General features: G+C 46.2%; 1 protein-coding gene across 1 annotated transcript in view; it reads left to right on the top strand.

The window, feature by feature from the left end:
* LOC307067905 (RAD52 motif-containing protein 1-like) overlaps positions 1-18740 on the top strand; it is a gene marked incomplete at both ends in the record, with an annotated part of 261539 nt that overhangs the window by 12373 nt on the left and 230426 nt on the right. Inside the window, 3 exons of the mRNA XM_079725532.1 lie at positions 9831-9953; positions 10329-10497; positions 11449-11547. Of these exons, the coding sequence (XP_079581658.1) occupies positions 9831-9953; positions 10329-10497; positions 11449-11547 (391 nt within the window). The remainder of the gene's footprint in view (positions 1-9830; positions 9954-10328; positions 10498-11448; positions 11548-18740) is intronic.

Raw genomic sequence — 18740 nt, forward strand, 5'->3', positions numbered from 1 at the left:
ATTCTAATTTTGGATAAAGGCAAGTACATTTAAAGACAATCCAACATCCCTGTGTATGACATTGGCATTCGAATGAGAAGTGAATTTGGTTCAGGTCGGTTCTCGGAATGCTTGGCATTTAGGTTATTTTAGGTCAAGTCTTTGGGAAATTCAATTAGAGTATTTATTGAATGGTTTTAGTGAGCTGAATGGTTGTCATGTCATGTCATAGATGATATAAAACATAACTCCTATTTATGAAATAGTTGTGCTAGTCAGATAAGCATCTTACATGTTGTATTTAATCCAAGATAATGATGGATGAGTAAGAGGCAGATCATTCTAGGGGAAGTAATTTTGGTTTTGAGAGAGGCATTCTTAGGGAAATAGCCCTTGAAGTGTTCATTTAGAGCTGAGCAGGATTGAGGTCTGGAGAGAGGAGGGAAAGGATATTTAGGTAGAGGGAAGGGCATTGGCAGAGCCTCAGAGGCCTGACGGTTCCTGGGGCCTGTGTGGGAATGGGGGGAAAGTTGGGTTGCAGTCAGCCTGTGGGTGCCCTGGATGTTGTTGTGTAATGAGCGTTGCCGTCAGTTTATGGGCGCCCTCTGTAGAGTGTTCTGTAACTTGCTTCCTCCCTGAGGAAGTGTGACACGCTTCTGCTAGCTGCAGTGTCTTCCCCACAGCTGTGCTGTCTATTGAGGAGAAGGGGGCCTGCTCTTCCGTGGCTTCCTTACTCCTCAGGATATGGCGTATGAGTTATTTTAATAATGTATCAGTCTGCCTTTTCTTTCTTTTATCACAATGCATTTGCTTTCTAAAGTGGTCTTGTTTTCAGGATAATAATTGGGTTTCCACAGGGAAAATAATAATGTATGAGGCAAATTACTGACTAAAGGCAAATTACTGACTTAAAAATTGAATCTCTAATTTTTTTCTAGTAGTTCTTCTTTTGTTTAAATTTTTGTTTTGTTACTTATGTGAAGAAACTTATGGAGAGTAATTTCTGCTCAGGTGGATAGTGGTACTGTTTAGCACAGCTGATTTGTCTTCTGAAACTTTTACCAATGCAGTGTGATTCACTCCAGTCAAGTTAATTATGAGGTACATATTTTTTTCCCCTAATGGAGACAACTATAAAAGACAGAGATACAGAAATCATCTTCAGTTTAGATTGAAGAAATTTTAGTTACTACTGTTTGTTCCTGCTGTTTGATCACAGTTTATTTTTATGTTTTGAAGTCTGTCTCTAATCAAATAAGATTTAATGTTTTAGAAGTAATAGAGGACCATCACTAAACTAATAAGAAAAGTTAATTTAAGGACAATAATTGATTTTTAAAAATATAAAAGTACATTTCTTGACTTGATTTCAATATGATCTGGTTGTATCCTTATACTGTGGCAGAAGGAAGTCCACAGTGGGACAAGAATGATGTTTACAAATCACCACCCTTATTATCTATTACTGAACATGTCTTAGTCCAGGCCTGTCTGCCTACCACCTCTGTGGTACACTGTTGATTTCATTTTTCTTCCAGTGTTTACTTTAGTTCCTGGACCAATTATCTAGCTGTGATGGGATTCTTCAAAAGTGTCCTACATTTTGTACTTAGTGAACTAGTGATTGTTCTGTTTGCAGACATTCTTTCTGAGGCTCTACTCTTGCCTCGAAAACCTACATTTGCAGAAAGGGAAATGTATAGGTTTTCCTTTGAAATGTATTTATTTTTTATTTATTTTTGTCTGTGTTGGGTCTTCGTTTCTGTGCAAATGCCTTCTCTAGGTGCGGCGAGCAGGGCCCACTCCTCATCGTGGTGCGTGGGCCTCTCACTGCCGTGGCCCCTCTTGTTGCAGAGCACAGGCTCCAGAAGCACAGGCTCAGTAGTTGTGGCTCACGGGATTAGTTGCTCTGCAGCATTTGGGATCTTCCCGGACCAGGGCTCAAACCCGTGTCCCCTGCACTGTCAGGCGGATACTTAACCACTGCCCCACCACTTATTCTTTTTTTAAAAAAACTATTTCCTCATTTGTTTTTATGTGATGATGCCTTTATTTATTTATTTTTATTATTGTTTATATTTGGCTGTGTTGGGTCTTTGTTGTTGCGCACGGGCTTTCTCTGGTTGTGGCAAGTAGGGAATACTCTTTGTTGTGGTCTGCGGACTTCTCATTGTGGTGGCTTCTCTTGTTGTGGAACACGGGCTCTAAGTGTGCGGGCTTCAGTAATTGCAGCACCTGGGCTCAGTAGTTGTGGCACACAGGCCCTAGAGTGTGCGGGCTTCAGTAGTTGCTACGTGTGGCCTCAGTAGTTGTGGAAAATTGTGATTGGCCGTTGGTTTTTTCTCAGTCTTTAGCTTGGCTTCGTATCCTTCTAACATAATAGTGTCTTTCAAAGAGGAAAAAGGTTTAATTTTGAGAAAGTCCAGTTCATAAATTTTTTTCTTTTTTATATTATACTAAGATGGGTAGATTTTAAAATAAGTTTCTGTTCTATAAAAGTGGTGAAAAGTAACTTAGTGACGGGAATGTCCTCATAAAGTTGACTTTGTGGAAGGTGCAAATGTTATTTTCTGGAAAGGTAGTACTAATTAATATACCTCTTAGTCTTGGGAACATCTAGGACTTTTGTTTAAGCAAAGGATGCAATTGGTTGAGGTTTGTGAGGGTTTTCACACTTTTTCAAAAAATGATAATCACTAATGTGGTTAAATATGTATACTTTCATAATGCAGAACTATGTAGGAATTAGTCCTTAAGATTCTTCCAGGGTTAAAATAGTGGTATATTACATTCCCATTTGATGCTTTGGGGAGTCCCTGAGTTTGAGTTTCTGCTTCACTGGAACAGCATTAGAACTCTGAGTGTAGGTTCCGATTCAGTGTCTTGGCTAAAAGCACGAGCTGCATCAGAATGTCTGCATTTGAATCCTGCCTTTTATTTACAGTGTAACTGTGGGTGAGTAACTTAACTTGTCTGTGCTTCAGTTTCCTTATCTGTTAGTGGGAATGATAATAATAACATCCACCTTGTAAGGTCATTATGAGGACTCAAGCAGATTACATAATATAGTCATTTCAACGGCCTCTGGCCCACAGTAAGCATTCAGCAAATGGCTCTTGTTATTATTCTTATTATTATTGCTGAAATAGCTTTATGATAAAATTGTTTAAACAAATGTTTTGGAATATTTTCAAGAGTCAGAATAAGCACATATCACACTAAGTCATTTCTCTCCCATGCCCACTTTCTTCTCTTTGCACTTGTTATTATTAATCAATACCTGTGACCAGTGTTTTTAATAATCATGTATATACACACTGTTTTACAAGACAGCTATCAGTTCATTCCATTTTTCACATCCTGTGAGGTACTAATCAGATATACACATATACATCAGTTCACTTCAGCTGCCTGAAATATCAACCTAAATTGGCTTAAGCTGGAAAGAAATTTGAGTTAGGCTCACCTAACTGCAAAGTCAGGCAGAGCTAGCTGGATTCAGGGCTCAAGTAAAGTCATCAGGACTCAGGTTCTCCCCACGAGTCAACTCTTCCTTTTCCTGTATGGACTTCAGTTGTAGGAACTGTATGTTAGAAAATTGGCTGTAGCATATTCACCCCCTGTAGCCTGTCAGCATTTAGATTCAGCCGGAAAGAGCGCCTGTCTCTTTCCCAGAAGCCTCAGCAAAAGTCTCATGATGTCTCATTGGCTCTTATGGGGTCACATGTCTGACCTGGAGCCAATCGCTGTTTGAGGCTGTGAGACTGGGATTGGCCAGTTCTGGTCACGTGGCACCCGTGGTTCTTTGGTGGATTCGATCCCACCAGAACCACGCTGACTGAGAGACGGGGAGAGGTGCCTACTCTGAGGGAATTTGTGGGCTTTTATTACCAGAAAAAGGGATGGACGCTGGCTGGTCAAACGACTAATGTGCTGTTAGGCTCTTTTTGTAGATCGGCAACGGATCACAGGGGTTAATGGATTTGAATTAGACCGGATTTGAATTAGAACCTTGGTTACTGATTCCAGCTTTTTTGTCTGTGAAGTTACATCCTCCAGGAATGCCGTTCCCCACAGGGGCAGGAGTTTGCAGAAAGTTAGTGTTGTGTATTCTTTTGGTGAAAGTTGGATAATTTTTAACAGGAAGAGAAAGAGTCAAGGCAAATAGGGGTGGCCTTCTCAATGGGTGGACGTGGTGCTTCTTCCCACACTGGTGGGTTTAAGCGACTCAGCCCCCTTCCCTGGGCCTTTCTGTCCCCATGGCAGAGGCTGTACAAGACCCAGCTTGGTCAGTGTCTGTCCGCTACGTGGCAGGGTTGCATGCTGTAGACACGGGTGTATCCGTGTATCCTGGCCAAGAGTGTTGGCTACATGGTGAGGTGTGTCTGGTGCTGGCGTTGTATAGAGGTAGTTTCTAGATCTCTGTGTTTTTTTTAGCCCATTTTAGCGTGGCTTGAGACATTGTCTCACTTTGACTTCGGCTGGCAGTTTCTATTTTATGTTTTTCAAGAAGATGCTTGAACTTCTTCAGGAGTATGTGTAGCCAGGTCATGCTGTTTCCTGAAGAACCAGAGAACAGAGTTACCAGAGACCTGCCTTGTATGGAGAGCTACGCTACAGAAGTACCCACAGTGGGGTTCAGGGAGACCGCAGTTAGAAATGAACTGTTGGGACCTGATTAATTGTGGTAGGCATCTTCATATCCAGTGCTGAGGTGGGCACCTGAGCCTACATATCAGAGACATTAACTCTTGAAATTAAGTCACTTCCCCCCATAGCTCCCGGAGTTAGTAATTCTGTCCCTAATCTCTACTTCTGTGTTACTTTTATTGAGATATCCCTGGCTAATATGTTTGGTGATTAATGTTGATGGTAGGCTTTGTGATCTCCCCTCAGAGCCAGTTTTAGGGGTTAGCTTGTCTTTGTCAGCGATGTACAAGTACACTTGTTTCTCCAATGACTATTGGAGAGCATAATCATTATTATGATTGCATAATCATAACCATTATTAGTTTACCGAGATGGTGAAAATGGGTGAAAATAATTCCTCTGTCAAGTAGATAAAGTAGTTACATAGCATGATATTTTATTTTCTATAAATACAGTGTTGTATGTTGAAATCTGTAAAGTGATTTCCACTTTGTATAAATTGAAAATATGGAATTTTAGTGAAATAACACTAGCTAACACTTACTGAGCACTCACTGTATGCCAGGCATTCTTTTAAGCACTTTACACGTATTATTTCGCTTAATTCTTAAGTGAAAATAAATAACCATAGGAGGTAGGTATTAGTTGTCTCCTTGCCATTTTAGAGGTGAGCAAGTTGAGATACTTGAGGCTAAGTCATTTGCTCCAGGTCACACAGCTGGTGAGTGACACAGTTGGTGAGTGACAGCTGGTGAGTTCTGAATGTAAGTCCTCTGGCTCCAAGTCTGTGCTTTGGATCACTGTGCTGTGTTCTGTGCCTAGTAAAGATTTTAGCTCATGTGTTGTTAGTTTTTCTTTTCATTTTGCTTCCTTTTGTAATATTTTCTAGATGTGGGCTAGGAGTTTTATAGAGAAGATTTGCTGATTCTAGGACCTTTGGAATCCATGGATTTATCCATCTTCTGTTGCTGTTATTTGGCAAGCAAACACTATATGCTTGTTTATATCAGTAGGTGTCAACCTGGAAAGATTTTGCCCCCCAGGGGACATTTGCTGATGTCTGGAGACAGACATCTTTAGTTGTCGTAAGTCAGGAGACGTGCTCCTGGCACCTAGTGGTCAGAGGCCGGGATGCTGCTGAAACATTTATGAGGCACAGGACAGCCTTCCGCGACAAAGAATTGTTCAGCCCAAAATGTCAATAGCGTCAACTCTGGCCTATAGAATAAGTGACTGATGATCTTGTAATGCCATTCTGATCTCTAATGGGCAAAGTCACATTAGTAATGTAGAAATGATTACTTTTGATGTTTGTTTGATAATTGATTTCCCCAAATTAATGCATGTTTGTATAAGGGACATAAACACCAATCATAACTTAAATATTGAAGTTCCCTTAAAGTAAACTGGGAATTACAGCCCACTGAGGGAGAGCTGAGGAAGTTTAATGGGAGGCCATGTAATGCCTGAGGATACAATACTCTAAATATTTGTTGGATTTCCTTGTGAATTACACAATTAGATTTCATTTTTTGTGTTGTATTAACTTGTCAAATGTATAAACATTTTAAATATCCTCTAATTTTTAAAACCGTGTTTTGGTATATTTTTAATTAAAAATTTCATACTGAGAAAAGTGGAGAATATTACATTGTACCCCGTGTATGTACCACCCATATTTAACAAATGCTAACAAATACTGAAGTCCATTTTGAGCTCTTTCTTATCCCATCCCTTAGGTGTTTCTACATTTTTTATTATACCAAACATCTCAAAAGTTGAAGGGGCCTGGAACTCTTCCGTTGTCTGTCGTCAGGCCTCACTCACTGCTGCTGCCTTTTGTCTGCCTGTCAGCTTCTCCCCTCATCTTTCACTGCAGTATATAGGCGGTAGAGGGCGGAGCCAGGTTGTCTTTTCAAAGCTGGAAAGGCCAGGCCAAGAGTGGATGTGTAGGCTGGAGGGAGGTGGGAGGACAATAAGTATGGGTTTCCCCCAATGACTGAAAGCAGAGCGTTCCCATGAAACCTTTCATAAGCCGAAGTGGCATAAAGCGAAGAAGCAGTGACCATAGGACACATCTTGCTAACGGATGCACAAAATAAATTGAGCTAAAGTACAGAAGCTCAGTGACAGTTCAAAGCTATGGTGGCTTGATGCTGAGGTGCTGAGTGTGGTTCCCAGGAAGGAGCTGGGTGGTGCCCCTTGCACCCGCTTTTGCAGCGCACAGTGTGAATTGCCTCTGTATGGGCTGCTGCACAACATGTGCCGGGCACTGTTCTCATTTTCCCCCCTTTTTTGTGAAAACAGATACCTCTTTGGATTTCTTTTGGTAGGGAAAACAGGTGCTAACGTGGGTCTTTCTTAAAAGCGAAGTGGCATAAATTGAGCTTTGGAAGGATGGAGGAGACCTGTACCTTGGGGCCGTTTGGTGAGGTAGAAAGTGGGGAGAGTGAGCGAGGTTGGGAACACGCAAGAAGAGCAGTCTCGGAACCAACAGACATGGTGGTGGGAGGTCTGCAAGCATGGTCCGCCGGAGCAATGTTGTGACTGTCAGGTCAGAGGATCTTAGGTCTTCTTTGCCCAGGATTGCTGCTCCCTGCATTATGAGTGGTATAGCTCAGGAGAGGCTGTGCTTGAATTCTCAATCTCTATTACTTGGACTGCTTAGTGGTCTATTATTAATGGCAATGCCTGCTTATCACCAGTTGTTCACAGGACTTCTACATGATAGGTTCCTTCTTTTTTTTTTTTTTTTTGACCACACCATGCCGCCTGCGGGATCTTAGTTCCCCGACCAGGGATCAAACCCTCCCCCCACCCCTTTCCGCCATGGAGGAAGCGCGGATTCCCAACCACTGCACTGCCCGATAGGTTCCTTCTTTATTTAAACACCTCCCATCATGCTCCATTGCTATGGAATAAAGCCCTCACTTCTTGTGGCATTGGAGGGCATTCTTAGCTCCTTTTCCTCCTTCTCTGACACACCTGGAGTGTATCATGTGCTTTTTCCTTTCTTGGTGACTTGTGCATTCTCTCTGATAAACTCCCCTGTGCTCTCCCTATCATCTCTGCACAGTGAACTTGTGTTCTTTTGAGGGCAGCTCATGCCTTTCGGCAGATGAAAGGTATTTCTTGTTATTTTTCATTTGTGCTTTGCCTGTCTTGCTAGAATCTAAGTTTCTTGAAAGTAGCGATGGCATGCTTCCTCTTTGAGTTTAGTGCTGCTAACACAGGGCCTGGCCTCAGGAAATGTTTGCTGAAATGAATTAATAGCCAGTTCGAACTTGCCCTTGAGCCAGTGTTTTGTACTGGTCGGAAAAATCCTACATGGTGTGGACTTTGATTCTCTGAAGTGTCAGTTACAGTATTGTAAGATGGAAGATAGGAGTCTGGGATAGTAAACAGTTTTGCACCTTCTGGTTTTCTTTTTTTTTTTTTTTTTGCGGTATGTGGGCCTCTCACTGTTGTGGCCTCTCCCGTTGCGCAGCACACACTCCGAACGCGCAGACACAGCAGCCATGGCTCATGGGCCCAGCCACTCTGCGGCATGTGGGATCTTCCTGAACCGGGACACTAACCCGTGTCCCCTGCATCGGCAGGCGGAATCTCAAACACCGTGCCACCAGGAAAGCCCTAGATTTCTTTTGTTAATGCAGAGCCTTAGTTTACTACCCACACCCCCAATATTGTTATCTACTTTAATTATGTGTTCTTTTTAAATTTTAATTATTTATTTATTTGGTTGCACCGGGTCTTAGTTGCAGCCGGTTGGCTCCTTAGTTGCGGCTCAAGGGCTCCCCAGTTGCAGCAGGCAGGCTCCTTTAGTTGCGGCTTGCAGGTTCCTTAAGTGTGGCGTGTGAACTCTTACTTGATACATGCATGTGAGACCTAGTTCCCTCACCAGGGATCGAACCCGGGCTCCCTGCATTGGGAGCACAGTGTCTTAACCACTGCACCAGCAGGGAAGTTCCAATTATGTGTTCCTTTATTCATGGCATGTATACATAATTCTTATCTTTTTTCCCCTGTATTTTTATAAATACAGAAAAGTGAATAACATCTTAAAATAAAATGAAGGAAAGGCCTAATGTATCTGAGTTTTTCTCAGTAGCACGAAGGGAGATGTTTGCCAGCAAGAACTGTGGCAAGGTTATCCCAGATGTCAACTGTCTCTACTACCAGGGGCTCAGAGCCCTTCTGAAGCTTCCTAATTGTCCAGGACAGCTCCATTATGACTCACCGTACAGGGCCTAGCCTCTCATGCAACACTCAACATTTAAAAATTAGTCTTCATTTCTCCTTCCCAGCAGGCAGCTTCAGTTGGAGAAAGTAATTTCATTGTCTTATGTACTCATTCATTCACTCAGTCAACAGACCATCACTCCTCTATTATATGCCAAGATCTATGCTTGCTTCTGGTAACAAGGAAAGAATAATATATGGTTCCTTCAAGCACTTAAGGAGCTCATAAACTAGTGACAGAGGAAGATGCACAAACCAATCAATAAAGAATTAACAATGCTTTGACTTTATTTGTATTATTTGAATTTTTATGACTATATTTATATACTACACCCTGTTCAAAGTGGAAATAGATATTTAAGAAAGAACTAGTGATGTAAAAAATCCACAGTAATATGTAAGTTATTTAGAGAGTTAAGACTGGAAATATTTGCACTCTCAAAGAAGCTTGTTAATGCAGATGAACCCCTAATTCTTTTGGTTGCTTTATTTACATTTATAGAGGTATAGGTATTCCCTCTTCTAACAGGAGTTAGTAACTTGGGGAGGGGGTGCTACAGATTAAGGTCCTGATTCAGTGGCAGGTCCATCTTACCTCCTCTTCAGGTCATATTCTCAAGCAGGAGCTACAGGATGAGAGGAGTAAAACAGTTCACTTCCTTTGCTTACTCCCAGCCCCATAATAGGCTTCTGCTGGGCTTCCTTGGTTGTTTTCATCATCACTTTCACCACCAGAGGTCAGGGAACCTTCCGGTTAATCAGGGGCCCTGGAAATGATGCAGAAAAGTACTGACTTAAAAAAAATAACATTTATTTAGGGCTGACTGTGAGCTCATTGCTTAAAATGTCCTACTTAATCTTCACAACCACTCTATGAAATTGTTATTGGTAAATCTCAGGTATATCCAAAATAATCTCTATGTAGGATTGTGATATTTTTAGGACTTTTATGTCTTTAGGTTCGTCTTGGCACCAGACATAAGGCGGTTCAACATAATACGCTGGCCCTAAACAGCTCCAGATGCCAAGAATTGGCAAATCACTACTTTGGTTTCAATGGGTGGTCAAAAAGGATCATCAAGGTAAACTCTGTAGATTTTCTTTGACTCACCAGACTCCTTTCAACATTGAACTCCTAGACTTTAGAGAGAAGAATAGAACAGGGCTATGAGGAGGAGATGTGAGAGCCTTCCACATGGAAGTATGTGAGCATTGGCCTGCCACCTAGAATTAGTGATAATCTCAATGACTTGGATGGTGGTGTCCATAATTTTCTCCAGTATTTGTATGGTATATAATAAAAAATACTTGTCCATATCTAGTCATTCATTTGCAAGTCTCACTTGATTTTGAAGCTATTGCATACCTAAACTTTTACCTGGGATTGCTGGAGTTTCGTTTTTATTTCTAACAACAGGATATTTTGAAGTCTAGCGTTTAATTCATAATCCTAACAGCTTCAGGATCTTTCTAACCTTGAAGAAAGGGAAAATGAAGATATTGTGACACCACTTCAGAAGCAAAGCCTGAAGATCTTCTGTGCTTTCGAGGTGGTGTTGCCCTCCCATGAGTGCAGGAGTCCCGGAGTTGTCATGGCTGAGGAACCTTTGCATAAGTTGGAGGAAGGTCTGTTTTCCAGTATGTTTGTGTGTGGGGAGGTGAGGGAGTGGGATTTCTCTTTTTTCCTTTCTTTCTGAAACTCACCTTTTCAGATACATCATCACCTTTTCTAAGCCACTAAAGCCCTGGGCAGATTTTTTCTGCCTGACAATATAGGTTTTTATCTTAGGCAATACCTGACAGCACCTTAAACTTTAGAATTTTAGAACTGACTGCCTGCCAAGAAGCTTAGGAGGATGGAAAATTAGTTAGTTTTTTTTTTGTTGTTAATTGTTATGTGCTAAAATATTTCTTTAAATACAGATGTCTTCTGGCCTTCAGTTATCCCAACAAAATCATTGTCTAAAGATTGAAATAAACTCTTGTGTATATATTCAGTCCTTTGCCTCCTATAGAAGGGCCTGAGCAGAAAAAGTAAATGTAGATCCCTAGAAAGGGGATTCTGATTGGTAGTGAGTTTCTTCCTAGAATCCATGGCACTTGGGCTTAGGGTTTTAACTCAGAGGCAGGGCTGTTAGCGAATGGAGTGGAGGAGGCTCCACCATCCACCTGAGTGGGTGATGGTTGAGGAGCGACCAGATCATCTGCACTATCACCAAATCTATCTCAGTGTATGAATCAAGCCCTTTACGCACAGGAGAGCAGGGTCTGTAGCAGTGCAGCCTCAGCTTGTCCATTTGAAATCTGTGAGTAGTATGAGATTTGTGCCATGTTCTTGGTTTGCATTTCCGATCGAGTATTTTAGGAACTTCCAGAATAGATCTGAGCAGTAAAAATGTGCCATGCCAGGATATACCTACAACAGAGACATTCACCCGTACCCCAGTGTTGTGCCTGCCGTTAATCACTAAGATAATGATCTAAGAATCAGAGATGCATTTTTAGTTTTAAACACGTAACCTAGAAATCAGTTATTCAGACAGACACTTAAAATTCATCTGTTTTGGTTGGATTTAGGGTCATTATCATTCCTTATGGAAAGGAAGGTAACCCAGAAGCTTGCTATTCAGAAGGCTATGACAGATGCATTCCAGAAACTGCTGATTGTGGTTTTAGGTAAGACCTTTTTGATTGTCCTTGAAGTACTTCAATTTCAGTGAGCAAATAAAGTTACTTGAAAAGTTAATTGGATGAAAATAATGGTTATCTAAAACATTACGTATTCTTTCATTCACCAGATGCTTTCAAAGCAGCAGTCTTAAATTTGTTCTTTGTGGCATTTGTGAGAAAAATGACAGCAGATACTATTGTCCCCAGTGTTTAGATGTAGAGTGACTTGCCTCAGTTCATACAGAAAGTGTTTGATCCAGTTCTTCCCCAATTGCTTGCTTATCATACAGAATACTGTAGTGATTATAAGCCTTGGACACCTGTGTTTGAGTCCTAACTTAGTCTCTTAGATTTTTTTTTTGCTGTTGTTGTTGCAATTTTAAGTTTTTGTAGCCAGAAACATTTGAAGGTATTTAATATCTCTAAGGTGCAATTTCTTTATCTGCAAATAACATTATTAATACAGGTTATCACCTAATGGAGGATATTGTAAGAGTAAATGAGATGATGAATGTAAAAAGCTTACATACAGAGTGAAGTAAGTCAGAAAGAGAAAGACAAATACCGTATGCTATCACATATATATGGAATTTAAAAAAAAAAGCTTATGAAGAACCCACGTGTAAAACAGGAATAAAGACACAGACCTACTTGAGAATGGACTTGAGGATATGGAGAGGTGGAAGGGTAAGCTGTGACAAAGTGAGAGAGAGGCATGGACATATATATACAACCAAACGTAAGGTAGATAGGTAGTGGGAAGCAGCCGACCTGTTCTTTACTCACATCCGTCGCCCGCAGTTTCACACTCTGCTATTCTGTGGGCCTGCCCTTGGTTCAAAGCCATGGTAGAAGAACCTGGGTGCAGTACAGGGCCTTGAGGCCGCCTTCTCTGGGGGTCTGGAGCTCAGGAACAGTTTAATCGTCCTACGCCCAGCTGAAGCAGGACTGGCAGTTTGTGGCCATGGTGGCGGAACGCCTCTTCCTGTGGACCCTCGTTATCTTTCTGGACGCCACGTACCACTTGCCCCCTCCGGACCCCTTTCCTTGAGGACGAGAGGGCCGAGACCGAGGTCCTCGGCCACTTGAATTGAGAGTTTGATAGTACTCTCAAGTCCTATCCCTTTCTGCATCTTAACTCCTTCACTAGGAGTCCAATCCTCTCCTCATTTCGTTTCTAGGGAGGAAGCCCAAGTGGGACTGGGCAGCTGGGGGCCTTGGGCCCACGTGAAATGAACTATCCGCTTATTTACTCTTTGGCTTCTTGAAGAAGCCCCATTGGATATTCACATCTAGGTTGGCAATGAATGGAACAAAGAACAAGAACTAGATTGTAAGCCTTCTGAGGGCAGGAACTATGGCTGTCCACTGTAATATCCCCAGCACCGAGCACAGATCCTAACCTATACAGCCGTTACCTCTGATTGAATGAATAGGGAAATTTTTTTTTCTATAAGGAAATACACTAAGTAATAGTGCTTATGACTGCATGTTGGGACTAGTGGTCATTTTTTCTTTGTTTTGACCTTTCTGTAGGTTATTGTATTTCGTAATATGTATTATCTTTAGGATTAGAAAAGGTTATTTGTAAACGGATGCATTTATAATGAGGGTAAAAAAGCACACTGTAAAAACCTCAAGTTCCAGCTTTGGTGCTCAGACTTTGGACAAGCTACTAAACTATTCTGTGCCTCAGTTTCTCCATCTGTAAAATGAAGCAAATAATAGTATCTGCTGCCTAGTCTGAGGATCATATGAGAAGATGAGAACAAAAGCATTATACAGTATACATCAGAGGTTACAAACTGGTGTGTTTTGTGTGGCCCATGTTGTTGGCCAGCAGAGTTTAAAATTTGAATTGGTTTGCTACTTTTAAAATGTGGCTATTTCACAGAGCAATTTGGATTTCTGGCTTCTCTTGAAACTTTTAAAGAACTGCAGGCTAGTTCTAAGAAGCCCAACAGGCTACGTAAGCGGTCCTAATGTCTTGAACAATGAAATGGAGGAAATCCTATATGCATGATCCAGTCACTATGAAGACTGTCTCTCATCTGTAGCAACCCTGCTTGCAAATCAAGTTAAGCAAGGCCCCATGGAGACAGAAGGACAGACAGAACTCTGGGGACAAGGCTCCATGTAGTGGGAGCCGAGGGCAGAGACTGCCACATAAAGGGCCAGCTAAGTGGATGAAAGATTGGACCCCTCTGCATTTTGACTCCCTGCAACATGCCTCATTATGACCATGCTCCCTCACCTGTTGGTGGGTGTCCCCAGGTCCTGGCATGAGTGCAGTGTGGGTCAGAGCCGGTGGGCCGGGGGCGTTCCGTGGTCAAGGTGGCCCTAGGACCCCCCACTCACCATGGAAAACTGGCTCTGTTATGACAACCTGGGGTGCTGCCATCAATACCAAGAAAGTACCCAGAATGCGGAGGACTTCCTACTCCTGCTGCTGGGCCTTGTCATTCTTGTCAGCATTGGGATCAGCTTGGCAACTATGGTCAATGATGGTTGGGGATCACCAGTAGGGGTGAAGAGGGCTGAGGGTGGGAACCAGCTGCAGCCTGCACCACCGTCTGCAGCAATGTTCTTGGCTTGGAATGGGGGTGAAGGTAGAGAGCCTGGCCTTCATTTTCACCCACCCCACCCCACCCCACGCCAGATATGGCATGGGCTCCAGAAAGCCTTAGAAAAGTCCATGTATTGGATTAATCAGAAAAGTAAGTACAGAAGACAGGTAGGGGGCAACCCGACCCTGCCATTCCCTGGGCCCTAGAAACCCAGGTCCCCAGGTTCCCAACCCTGAACTCTTCTGACAGTTGCCCTGTGCTCATGGACTCTCACCTGCCCCAGATGAAATCTCGCAGGCTTGTGAAAGTTCCCCCAAACATCCTCCAGCCAAGGCCCAAGACATCCACATGCACTGCACCCTGGACCCTGTGGAAGTGAGAATGGCCCGGCCCACTTGCTACTCTTCGTCCTCCTACCATCATCTCCGCAACTGTAGCTGCAGCTGCAGCCGCCGCCCATGTAGCCACCAGCGGAGGCCGAAGATCCGCAGACAGTTCCCCTACAGCCGCTCAGGCTTCTGTAGGCTGCATCGCAGCCACGGGATGTCACAGCTGCGGCTGATACCCTCCTTTGATTGGGAGGACCTGGACTCTTACCTGGAGGAGGAGGACGACCTTTCCTTCCCACAACCCAAGTTCCCTTGGGGGTGCTGGGGAGGGCTCTACCAGCAGATGGGCCTGCCCTCCAACATGGGCCTCTGGGGTCACCAAGGTGGGATCCTGGCCAGCCTACCACCACCCTGTCTACGTGTCGCCCGAGCTGCACCGCATGCCCAAGCGTGTGGAGACCAAGTCCGAGCTAAGGCTGCAGTCCTTCGGGGCCCCCTGCTCACCATCCCGCATCTGGGGCAACATGGACATTGACGAGTGGACCTCTTCTCCACCACTTCCCCGACGGCTGCCCCCTAACCGCTCGTGGGTCCCTGTGGTGCACAGCACTTACCCCTCAAGGGGCCATCTCCCGTATGACTCCTGGGATCAGCGGCAGCGTGGTCTGGATGCCTCTGAGCCTCCATCCGCTCTGGTGCCTCGGAGCTGCCGGCCCGAAGCCTGGCAGCCCAAATCCCCCCCAGCCCAAGGACGGAGCCTCCACAGCTGTACTCACAGCCAGACCAACCACAGCCTGCGCCCCTCCACGGGACACTTGCACTACTCCCGGGATCCCCACGAGGTGTGGCGCCGATAGCTGAATGGGCAGAGATGCTGCCTGTGCGGCACCCTCTGGCCGCCTCCGCCTCCCTCACGGTGCTGGCCGAGGCCTCTACCAGTGGGCCTCAGATCCCAGCTCAGCGCTGCTCCTCCGCCCCTTCCAGACTCTGCCAGACGTCCAGGCTACTGAGCACCCTCCACCCCAGCCCACCTTCATGCCACTCCACGGGAACCCGGGGGGAAATGCCAACTACCAGGTGTATGACAGCCTGGAGCTGAAGCAGCAAGTGCAGGAAGCCAAGCGCGGGCCAACTCGCTGCTACCTTCCACCTCGGCCTCGAGGCCCTCCCTGCATTGAAGCCAGACTGGGAAAATGAACTGGCCAGCAGCAAATGGGGGCAGGGTCGGGGGGCGGCTGGCCATGGAGAGAGGGATAAAGAGCACCAGAGTCCAGGAAACATTGGTGGTCTGTGGCTTGGAAGCACCACTCCTGCCAGCCTTGTTCCCTGCCCTTGGCTTCCTGCAATAAGAAGCCAGTGTCCCCTTCTGGGCCTGAGGGTCCCCTTGGTTTAGTGGCCACAGTCCTGCCAGCAGGCCCCTCCTCTTCCGATACCATGCACTAAGTAGACCTGCAGCTGCAGACTCCAAACCACTGGTCTCTGGGCACCTCCTCTTTGTCTCAGTTGTCCCTGTTGACAAAGAGGTTCATACAAGAAGCTGCTTCCAAACTGGGAGGTTCCACATCTGGGCCGGTCCAGCTCCACGCCCAGTGAAGGGCATGAAGAAGGCTGAGGATCTGGACTCCAACCAGTCCTTCCGCAGGGCTCTGAGGCCAAGGTCTTAATAGTCTCAGGAGGGGCCAAGAGTTGGAATGTGTCATTTGAACAAGTGAGTCAGCGGGCGGTGAGCGAATGTTTCACCGCTCGAGGGGAGGAATGCCAGCCTCCGGGCCCTGTTTGACCAGGCTCAGCTTACCTGACCCTGGTAACCAGGGAATGCCACGCTGGTCCCTGCTTTTCATCCCCCTGCCTCACTGTGACACCACCCCTTGCCCCATTATGACTCACTCTGGCTCCCAGTATATATATGGAGGCCAAGGGACTCAGGCAGTCCTGGGACCCCCGGCCATGGATGAGCGAACCCATTAACTACCCCAGCCGTGCTCTGGCACCACCCCCAGGAAATGGCAGGACTTAAGAGACTCAATTCTTCTGATCTTGGTCAGCTTCATCTTGCTCAACGTGGGGATCAAAGTGGTGACTCGGGTGAGGGCAGGATCTTGGCAGTGGGGTTGGGGGAGACCTGGGATCTTGAAGGGGCTGACATGGGAGGGCTGCTGCGGTGTGGCCAGACAAGGGGTGGATTTCAGGGCTCACCCTGATCCCGAATTCCCCCCTCCCTTGCTTCCCTCAGCTCCGGATGCATCTGAAGAGATTCTTGCGGGCAGGTTTCAACCGTATTTTCCCCAAAGGTAAGTGGGCGCCAGTGTGGGCTCAGGGGATGTGGGCCTGTCCCCTTTCTTCAATCCCTGTCTTGATTCTCAGCCCCACAGGAACCCAGGCCCTGTCCCATCTCGCCTTTCCCCACAGACAAGGAAGCCAGCTGTGTAGGCAGCCATCGCATGTGCATGCGCTGCTCCGTGGATCCCAAGAATATGTGCTCAAGAGTTTCTCCCCACTTCCAGCATCGCCCAAGCTTCCTGCACAGGCACCCAAACCAACTTGACCCCTGGATACCAGAAACAGATGATGAGATGGCTTCTAAGAGCTGCTGGATGTCGCCTCAGTGTGGACGGGCTTGGGCTTCCACGGAGGCTCTACAGGGACTGTGAAAGGAGGGTGTAGTTCGAGCTGGGGAGCACCCTCCGTTCACAGCCTTAAAGTCCCAAGCCACCTTTAACTCCAGGTGAGAGACATCTTCCAAGCTCCGCAGGAGAAGCAAGGTGGACGTGGTTCCACTCTGCCTGCCCCAAGAGAGCAAGACTAAGACCCCAGACTATGACTCAGCCCAGGCCCCAGCCCGGGCCCAGACCTGCCCCCCAGTTCAGCTCCCTGCACATTCTCCTGCCAAGGCCCAGACCTTCTCCTACAAGCACCCCTCTGTGCACGCCCCACCTCAGGCCCAGACTTGCTCCACATTCCACCTCCCTGAGCACACTACCCCCCAGGCCCAGACCCCCTCACCAGCCCTCAACCCTGAGCACAGCCCTGCCCAGGTCCATGGCCCGGAGCATACCTCAGCCCATACCCCAGCCCAGGCCCAAGCCCGGGCCCCCTCACATGCCTCAGCCCAATTCCTGGGCCACACTTCTCTCTGCACCCTGACCCATGCTCATCTGACCTATACCCATGCCAACACTCTGGTCCCTCCCCCAACTTCTGCCCCTGCTACTACTCCTGCCCTAGCCCCTACACCAGCCCCTGTCCCGATCTCTGCCACAACCTCTGTCCCAGCACTGGTCATGGCCCTGACGACCACTCCAGTCCCTTCCACCACCCGTACCCCCATCCTAGATTCTATTCTCTCTACCTTGTCTACCTTCGACCAAGGCCTCTCCTCTGGCCATGTGGTCTACTATGCCCGCAGCATGAAGCAGAACTTATTCCATGTGTGTCCCCCTCAGAACTCTGGGTACTCCAGAAATGACTTGGGTACCCTCTCCAGGCCCCAAGAGGGGCATGGTCTGGTGAGCTCTGGTACAGCTGAGCAAACACTGAAGCAATGTAGTGGGGACAGTGCCAAGCCCTCCACAGGGTCCATACTGGGTTACGTGGAGTTGGGGAATATGGAATGGAAGATCCCAAATGATGCCAAAGACAAATTTGTACAGTCCAAGACCTTCGCTCACCGTAGCTCCCATCCTTGCCAGTCTGAGAAGAGAAACACGGATCCCCAGACTCCAGTCTACCCCAAATTCCAGGTGTACTCCAAGGATGCTGCACCTTCTCAACCTTGCTTCCGTTCTCCGACCAGTGCCCAGAGCTCACCATGCACCATGCCTCCACCATGCACTCTTTCTCTGCCTCTTGTTTTCCCAGATCCTTTGTCCTTCATCAACACAGCAACCACCAGAAGCCCTCCACCTTAATACAAACCCCCACCTTTCCCCCAACCTCCAAGTCTCCTCAGTCTGTCCTCTCCCCAGGGCCCCATCCCTCCCCAGTTATCCACCACTTCCCAAACACCAAACCAGCCCCAACCCCCAGAACTTCATGAGAGTCTAGGTCTCAACCAATGCTCTGTCCTCCAAAGGACCCCAGGCCTTACCGGAGACACAGGCCTCCCCAAGAACCCAGGCCTTGCTCAAGATCCAGGCCTCCACGAACTTCGAGGCCTTACCGCAGACCCTTACCTCTGCAAGAATCCAAGCCTTTCCCAAGACTCTGACCTTCAGAAGAATCCAGTCATTACCCAAGATTCTTGGCCACAGAAGAGTCCATGCCATGCCCAAGACTCTGCAGTCAACAGGAGCTCAGTCCTTTG

The sequence above is a fragment of the Hyperoodon ampullatus genome (genome assembly GCF_949752795.1).
Source record: "Hyperoodon ampullatus genome assembly, chromosome: 19".
NCBI lineage: Eukaryota > Metazoa > Chordata > Mammalia > Artiodactyla > Ziphiidae > Hyperoodon > Hyperoodon ampullatus.